The sequence below is a fragment of the Brassica napus genome, unplaced genomic scaffold, assembly GCF_020379485.1.
Source record: "Brassica napus cultivar Da-Ae unplaced genomic scaffold, Da-Ae ScsIHWf_2098;HRSCAF=2750, whole genome shotgun sequence".
Lineage (NCBI taxonomy): Eukaryota > Viridiplantae > Streptophyta > Magnoliopsida > Brassicales > Brassicaceae > Brassica > Brassica napus.
In genome coordinates, this window is record NW_026015512.1 from 17,977 (window position 1) to 26,294 (window position 8,318).

General features: G+C 44.8%; 2 protein-coding genes across 2 annotated transcripts; both read right to left on the reverse strand.

Moving 5' to 3' along the window:
- Nucleotides 1–585: 585 nt before the first annotated feature.
- Nucleotides 586–1,065, reverse strand: LOC125600025. The gene is made up of 2 exons (XM_048772997.1): nt 1,012–1,065; nt 586–963 (listed from the first exon to the last, which is right to left on the reverse strand). The coding sequence occupies exons 1-2, from the start codon at nt 1,063–1,065 to the stop codon at nt 586–588; spliced, it is 432 nt and encodes a 143-aa protein (XP_048628954.1).
- Nucleotides 1,066–3,305: 2,240 nt separating this feature from the next.
- On the reverse strand, nt 3,306–5,053 carry LOC125600026. The gene is made up of 3 exons (XM_048772998.1): nt 4,412–5,053; nt 4,166–4,346; nt 3,306–3,973 (listed from the first exon to the last, which is right to left on the reverse strand). The coding sequence occupies exons 1-3, from the start codon at nt 5,051–5,053 to the stop codon at nt 3,306–3,308; spliced, it is 1,491 nt and encodes a 496-aa protein (XP_048628955.1).
- Between the last annotated feature and the right edge of the window lie 3,265 nt (nt 5,054–8,318).

Consider the following 8,318-nt stretch of genomic DNA (forward strand, 5'->3'; position numbering starts at 1 on the left):
CATGTACAGGTTTCATGTACTGCAACACCTCATGCTTTCCTTGACACACATACTCCCAGGAGCTTGCCACCACGTCCTGAACACACACACATCTAGCCACCTCGAGCTTCTCGGTCAATTGTCTGATATCGGCCTTCCGGTGAATTTTCGTCCCGCGATCAATCTCAAATATTTTTCTACGCCCATTCTGATGCTCTGAGTATTTTTAATAAACTCCAAATGAATCCTGACCTGAGAGAAAATATTTCCCGAGTTTCCGGCTTCTTCGAAAAATTCCATAATACCGAAATTTAGGGTTTTTCGCCCAATTTCCGGTCTTCCTGTTGTGCTTCCAAAAGTGTCATGATTCAAACGTCTTTTGAATAAATCTACCACATTGTCTAACCATTGTCTAGTGACATACTTGACTCATGTTTCAGGCAAGAACAATATGATCATCCGCGACTCGACCACCCAAAAGATACTCGACCATTCTTTTTTTTTTATGGGTTTCTACTCCCCCCCCCCCCCCCCCCCCCCCTTAACAAAATTCATCCTCGAATTCTAAGGTTCTGAGGGGCCTCCTTCTTCCATCACAGCATCCTCTCAGAAGAACTCAGGGTGATCGGTTTTATATCGTGCTTCATCTTCCCAAGTAACATGAATCCTGTTTTGTCTTCCCCAGAACACTTGTACTTGAGCAATCTCACGATTCTTCAGCTTCCGAATACGCCGTTCTCCCAATCTGATGGGTCCTTCCAGATACGTAAGGTTTGTCCTCAACTCCTCTAGTCTCTCGGGTTCAACAGTACTTGGATCCCGTATATGTTTCCGAAGCATGGAAACATGAAATACATGATGTAGACGCATATCATCTGGCAAATCCAAACGGTAAGCTACCTCACCAACTTTCCTGATGATCTTGTACGGGCCAATGAACCTGAGCGCAAGTTTCCCGACCTTGCCAAATCTGTCATTCCCTTTCTGTGCAGTAACCTTCAAATAGACCCAATCTCATATCTCGAAAGTTACCTCTCTTCTTGACTGGTCTGCGTACTTCTTCTGACCGTCCTGAGCCTTCTTCATGTTGGCCTGAATGGTCTCCAGCTAAATCATGGTCTCCTGAACGATAGGTGACCCAAACATTCTTCTTTCGCCCACTTTCGTCCAACACATAGGCGTTTTGCATGGCCTTCCGTATAACGCTTCATAAGGTGACATCCCTATGTTCGAATGATTACTGTTGTTATATGAGAACTCGACCAATGGTAAATGCTTCTCCCAAGTTCCTGCCCAATCGAGAATACACATCCGAAGCATGTCCTCGATGGTCCGAATGGTTCTCTCCGTTTGGCCATCTGTTTCTGGATGGAACGCCGTACTTCTGAATAGTTTAGTTCCCAAGGCTTCTTGCAGTGCTTCCCATAATGATGCCGTGAACCTTGGATCGCGATCTGAGACGATGTCTGAGGGTACACCATGTAACTTCACAATTTGGTCGATGTACAGCTCGGCCAACACTTCAACTTTATCAGTGTCCCGCATAGGCAACAAGTGTGTAACCATGGTTAACCTATCCACAATCACCCATATCGAGTTGTTCGATCTACCTGGAGCAGTGGGTAATCCAGTGATGAAATCCATGGAAATAGAGTCCTATTTCCATTGAGGTATCGGAAGACTCTGCAATAATCTTCCTGGAACTTGATGTTCGACCTTGACTTGTTGACAAGTTGCACACTGCGCGACACATTGCGCTACTGATCTCTTCATTCCCGGCCAATGATAGTATCTTCTCACGTCTCGGTACATCTTCGAACTTCCAGTATAGATACTAAGTAAAGAATGATGAGAAATCCTTAGTATCTCATCTCTCAGCCCTTGTCCTTTAGGAACCGTGATCCTCCAATTAATTAGCAAGGTTCCATCCTCCGCCAAGTAGTATCCAGCACTATTTGGCCCGCCTTGTCCTTTGAGTTCCTCAGCAATCTTCAATAGCTTCTCATCCTTAAGTTGTTCTTCTCGAATTCTCTGAATCAAGCTGGCCTGGTTCACCGCTTGAAGTCCCAATGGCTCGCTCGCTTGCCCTTCCAAAATGACCAACTTTACTTGTTTCAACTCTTGGTTCAATAGCTCAACTTCTTTCTCTAAATCTGCGTCCAACTTTCTTCAACTTAAGGAGTCCGCAACAACATTTGCTTTGCCAGGATGGTAGTGAATCCTTATGTCGTAGTCTGCCACAAACTCCATCCACCTACGCTGGCGCAGGTTGAGATCTGGCTGAGTGAAGAGGTATTTAAGACTTTGATGGTCCGTGTATATCTCCACTTCTTCTCCATACAAATAAGATCTCCAAATTCGCAAAGCGAACACCACGGCCGCTAACTCCAAGTCATGTGTACTGTAGTTATCATCATGCTTCCGTAGTTGTCGTGAAGCATATGCAATGATTCCCCCATCTTGCATAAGAACACAACCTAACCCAACTCGTGAAGCATCCGTGTAAACCGTGTAAGGTTTACCTTGCTCGGACAAAGCAAACACATATGCGGTCGTGAGAGCTTCCTTCAACTTCTTGAAAGCCTTCTCGGTTTCTTCCACCCATAAGAAAGGAATGCCTTTACCGGTAAGTTTAGTTAAATACTTTGCAATGGAGAAAAAGTCCTTAACAAACTTCTGATAATAGTCCGCAAGTCCGAGAAAACTCCTTACTTTCGTCACAGTGGTAGGTCGAGGCCATTCCGGTATGGCTTGGACCTTTTCTGGATCAGCAGCCACGCCCTCTCCTGATACTATGTGACCCAGAAATCCTATCTCTCTCTTCCAAAACGAGCACTTGCTGAACTTGCCAAATAGCTTCTGATTCCGTAACCTCCCCATAACCAGTCTCATATGCTCTTTGTGCTCCTCCTTACTTCTCGAATACACCAGGATGTCATTAATGAAAATGATCACGAACTTGTCGAGGTAGTCGTGAAACACTTCATTCATCAAACGCATGAAAGCCGCAGGTGCATTTGTGAGACCAAAGGGAATAACTACAAACTCGTACTGCCCATACCTCGTCCGAAACGCCGTCTTCATGATGTCTGACTTGGCAATAGGAATTTGGTGATACCCTGATGCCAAATCAGTCTTCGAAAACCAACTAGCTCCCTTTAGTTGGTCTAACAACTCGTCTATCCTCGGAAGAGGATACTTATCTTTTATCGTGATGTTGTTGATACCACGATAATCGATACACAATCTCATGATTCCGTCCTTCTTTTTTCACAAATAGCACAAGAGCTCCCCCGTGGTGAAGAGCTCGATCGGATGAATCCCTTTTACAATAGATCTTCCAATTGCTTCTTTAGCTCAGCCAACTCCGCTAGTTTCATCCGATATGGTGCCTTAGCTATAGGTTTTGCTTCAGGCTCCAAAGTAATGGTAAAGGGATTACTCCGAGGTGGAGGTAATTCCTTTAGTGGTGCAAAGATATCCTCAAACTCTTGGACCACTTCTATGTCTTCGACCTTAACATCATCATTAGTGGCTCCTCCACTAACCGATAAGGTCGCCAAATATACTTCCCCATCTTGAAACAAATCTTGTACTCTCATTGCTGCTACCAAAGACACGGTCATACTAGGACTGATTCCATAGTATACCATCTCTGGTCGTTTACCTCTGCCAAACAACAACCTTCCCTTTCCACAGTCGATCTGAACTCTGTAACTCGATAACCAATCCATTCCAAGGATTACTTCGTACCCTTTCAAAGGCACGACTAACAGATCTGCCACAAATTCTTTCTCTTGAATGACCAATGGAACATTCTTGATACATTGATCTGCTTGTAGGATTCGGTCTGCGGGGGTCAAGACGGCCACGTTTATCCTGTCAACCACAAAACAATCCCAAAACCGGGCAGCTACTTCAGGGGTCACAAAACTATGTGTTGACCCCGAGTCGAACAATACATGTGTGGGTTTACCAGCAACATGTATGGTTCCTGCCACAGTAACCCAATCAACAATATCTCAGTCACAAAAACTAATCAAAATTCGCACAACCATCAATCATCAATCCAAAATTTTTAAACGCGCAACCTATCGATCAAGCAATCTATACTTAACCAGCATACTAACTAGGGTCCAACAACTAAATTCCATTCAATAAAAAGAGGAGGTTAAGCACCCAATACCTGTGATGGGACTGCTTGACGGTCCTGCATTGTCTGGGTTTTCTACACCTAAAGCATAAACTCTACCTCCTAGGTTTTGCTTCTTTGGTGCTGGCTCAATTTCTGGACGGCTAGGAGGAGCTCGGATCGCGAGAGGGGTCGAAGGGATTGGCTTGTTTGGACATGACGATGCATAATGGCCCTTCATACCGCAAGAGAAACAAGTGACATCTTCCATCCTTATCGATGAATAACCCTGCTGGTTACTCTGTTGGTTATTCCGCTGATGTTTGGGACAAAACCTTGAAATATGTCCCGGCTGATCACATGTGTAACATACCCCAGAGCTACCACGATTGTTGGCTTGGTCTCCAAATCCTCGCCCTTTGCCTTTGTTAAATATTGGATCTTTGTTGAAATTCGGCTTTTCTCCTTGGCTAAACTTGGTATGTCCACCAGAATGTGGTATTGTCTTCCTTTCAACCTCAATACAGTTTCAACATTAACAGCTTTTTCCACTAGCTCAGATAAGCTGCTAAAGTTGCTTCCAACTAAACGACTTCCAAGCTCCGGCTCCAATCCGTACATAAATTTACGGATCATATTTGCTTCATCTTCGCGCCCATCAAAGACATGTCGTCTCAACCTTGTGAACTCCGACTCATAACTCCTTACCGACCTATCTCCTTGAACAAGGTTCATGAACTGGCGCTCCAACCGATGCTTCGCTTCTAGAGGAAAATACTTCCTCTCAAACTCTCCCTTGAACGATTCCCATGATGTGATGGTGTGTCCACGTTGCCTGTCTATACTGTCCCACCAGCCCATTGCGTCTCCTTCCAGATAGTACACAGCGATCTTCTTCTGATACTCCTTCGGACACTCCATGGCTTCAAAATTCTTTTCCATCATAGTAATCCACTTGCCGGCTTCAATAGGATCGGATCCTCCTTTGAACTCTTAGGATCCAATGTTCGTCATGGTAGATAATAGCTTGGACACTTCAGGGGGTTGAGTACGCCTGCCTTGGTTTACAAGTGCCTCGGTCATCACGTCATGTAAAAGCTTCAGGGTGTTTTCCGCTCCTTGATCTTGTGGTCCTTCAGTGGCACGGTTCTGATCTGGCCTTGGGTTTGATTAAGCGGATTGATCATGTTGATGTCTCTGGTCCCAATTACGACTTGGGTCAATACTCGCCAAACTGTCTTCCCTCACTCTAGTCCTGTTACCGTACACAGGAAAAGATCTTGTTCTCTGCAGAGGGCTCCTATCGTGTCCCAACTTCTCACTAATGCCATTTCCATCCTCTTGATCAGATCGGTAACTCAATCCTCCGCCTGTCCAATCCATATCCTCTCCCCATATCCGACCTTGTCCATCATCACCTGTACCGCGATTAGCCATCTGCACACAATCAAAAGGGTAAGTCATATTCCTACTACGGGAAGCGGCTGGTTTCCTAATCATCTTTTTGCGACTCCTTTGACTCGATAAAATCATTAAAAAGCACTCGTGTCACGCATGGACGAAACCATGCTCTGATACCACCTCTGTAACACCACCGAACCGTTCTAGGCATAGGTCGAACCACCGGCCAGCAATCAAACAAGAACATGACCGACGGTCCGACTGTCTACCAAGGTTCAGGAGCGCTACAAGACGGGTTAACGGGCAATCCAGCCAAAGTTACAAAAAGTGCAATTCGTAACTAGGCCAGGCCGCCCACTAACACGTCCCGTCATACCAAAGCCTAAGGCTTCTCATCCCGTACTCCAATCTGGCGCTGTGTTAGCTCGGACAAGCTAATATCAGAACAACAAGGCATTTGCACAAAACATTCGCTTTATTTATCTTATATAATATCTGGTTTACAATACACAAAATATTATACAAGTGGTGGCATGCCAAGAGAGCGAAAGTACATACTTATAGTCTAAAAGCGTCTTAAGCAAAAAGATGCAAATCTACACCAGCCTGCCTAGCCTCCCGCAACCTCTACAAGCTCGCTACTAGTCACCTGAAACAACAACGAGTGAGGAGTGAGTAATCTAGCATTACTCAGCGAGTTACAATCCCCGGCTAACAAATCAACCCCTCACTATCCCACCCCAAACAATCTAAAGCGAGAGGTTCACCTAACAACACAATTCAATAACAATAAGCAATATCCGAAATACGCAGCGGAAAATGATAGCAAGATAACTAGCATTATGCTAATTACTAGCTCATCACCAAACTCAAACTCGATTTAAACCAGGGTTTAACAACCCAAAACACGATATAATATATATAACAAACTCGGGCCCTGGTGACGTTATGTTCCTCCTTCACTATCAGCAATATCCTATCTTCCAACCACAAAGGCCAGAAGAAGGAACTTTCAACCGACCGCGGCCCACAGTCCTTCGGGTCACCACGCGACAGCCCACAGTCCTTCGGGTCACTGCCACATTACACCATCGTGTAATCACTCAACCATAGGCCATGACCCCGTCTATCTGAGTCTTTCCGATCCAGCGAATAAGGGGTTTCCTTGAACCCGCCAGGTACGAGGTCTGAAGGAACACTAACTCACCCCAATATGCTATCGGCCAATATATGATTAATACTAAACCGGTAAAAAAACACAAGGTTCCTAGTATTAATGTCCACACAATCAACACATTTACCTCAAACATGCCTAGCATTGTGGGTTACACAAATGCTATATGGCCAATATATGATTAATACTAAACCGGTAAAATAACACAAGGTTCTTAGTATTAATCATAAATTAACACAATCAATCATATTCCAGAATCTAGCATAAAACTAATTCCAGAATACCTAACTATCCACAACTTATAGATATCATCTAAGGATTCCGCATTCGCTAACTAACCAATCAACCTAACCATTAGCATGCTACTACGGTTCTCAAGCAATAACTAAGCATGCTATTAACTCAATCAACCAAACCTCAACTATTAACTAATCAAACCGTTACTCAGTTAGACCCGGCCTCTTGCCATGATCAAACTTCCAAGTAACAGGACCCTGCATGAAAACAACTCAGCAATCAATTGATTATAACTCACAGTTTTTGGTTGACCGTGGCCTTGACCCCAAACCCGACTTCTGCGATCCGAACCCTTCGTCGACCTTCTCAAGTAGACCCACGTCTAGATTGATCTTGAACTGGTCTCCACTAGAACTGATCTCTCTTCACTTGAACAGAACCATCTCCAGGTGCTGACTCAAAATCGGCAGAGTAACTGTTCTCGAAAACTGCCTAAATTGCTCGAAAACTATCGAAACTCGATCTTTCTTTCTTTGCTTTCTCTCTCACGTTTTGAACTGACTTTGATGTGTTCTGGATGAGGAGAAATGGGAGGGGGTCGTGGGCTATTTATAGTAATCAACAACCAATCAGAAACAAGCCGTGTGGCAGCCTGTGTGTCGCTTCGCATGGCTCCGGACGCATGCGCAGCGACACCTCGTGCTCCACATGGCTGGTTGCATGACCTGCTCACATGAAATGTGACACCACGCCCTCTACCTGTCTGGATTCATGGCCTGGCTCCATGCAAGGAGACACCATGTCCTCCACATGTCTGGCCGCATGGCCTGGTCGCATGCATCGCAACACCTCGTGCTTTGGCCGATCCACCTCGTGCTCCACAAGTCTACTTGCATGTACATGTTTCATGTACTGCAACACCTCATGCTTTCCTTAACACAGATACTCCTAGGAGCTTGCCACCACATCCTGAACACACACACATCTAGCCACCTCGAGCTTCTCGGTCAATTGTCCGATATCGGCCTTCCGGTGAATTTTTGTCCCGCGATCAATCTCAAATATTTTTCTACGCCCGTTCTGATGCTCTGAGTATTTTTAATAAACTCCAAATGAATCCTGACCTGAGGGAAAATATTTCCCGAGTTTCCGGCTTCTTCGAAAAATTCCATAATACCGAAATTAGGGTTTTCGCCCAATTTCCGGTCTTCCTGTTGTGCTTCCAAAAGTGTCATGCTTCAAACGTCCATTGAATAAATCTACCACATTGTCTAACCATTTTCTAGTGACATACTTGACTCATGGTTCAGACAAGAACAATATGATCATCCGCGACTCGACCACCCAAAAGATACTCGACCATTCTCTTTTTTTTTATGGGTTTCTACAGTCTCC

Excerpts from the sequence above, each read along its gene's own strand:
- LOC125600026 (XM_048772998.1), bottom strand. The coding sequence starts at position 5,053 with ATGGAAAAGAATTTTGAAGCCATGGAGTGTCCGAAGGAGTATCAGAAG. Across the intron at positions 4,347-4,411 it reads TCAGCGGAATAACCAACAGA|GGCCATTATGCATCGTCATG; the intron begins GTAACCAGCAGG and ends TGCGGTATGAAG. Across the intron at positions 3,974-4,165 it reads GTCAAGCAGTCCCATCACAG|GAACCATACATGTTGCTGGT; the intron begins GTATTGGGTGCT and ends TTACTGTGGCAG.
- LOC125600025 (XM_048772997.1), bottom strand. The coding sequence starts at position 1,065 with ATGAAGAAGGCTCAGGACGGTCAGAAGAAGTACGCAGACCAGTCAAGA. Across the intron at positions 964-1,011 it reads CAGACCAGTCAAGAAGAGAG|AAAGGGAATGACAGATTTGG; the intron begins GTAACTTTCGAG and ends GTTACTGCACAG.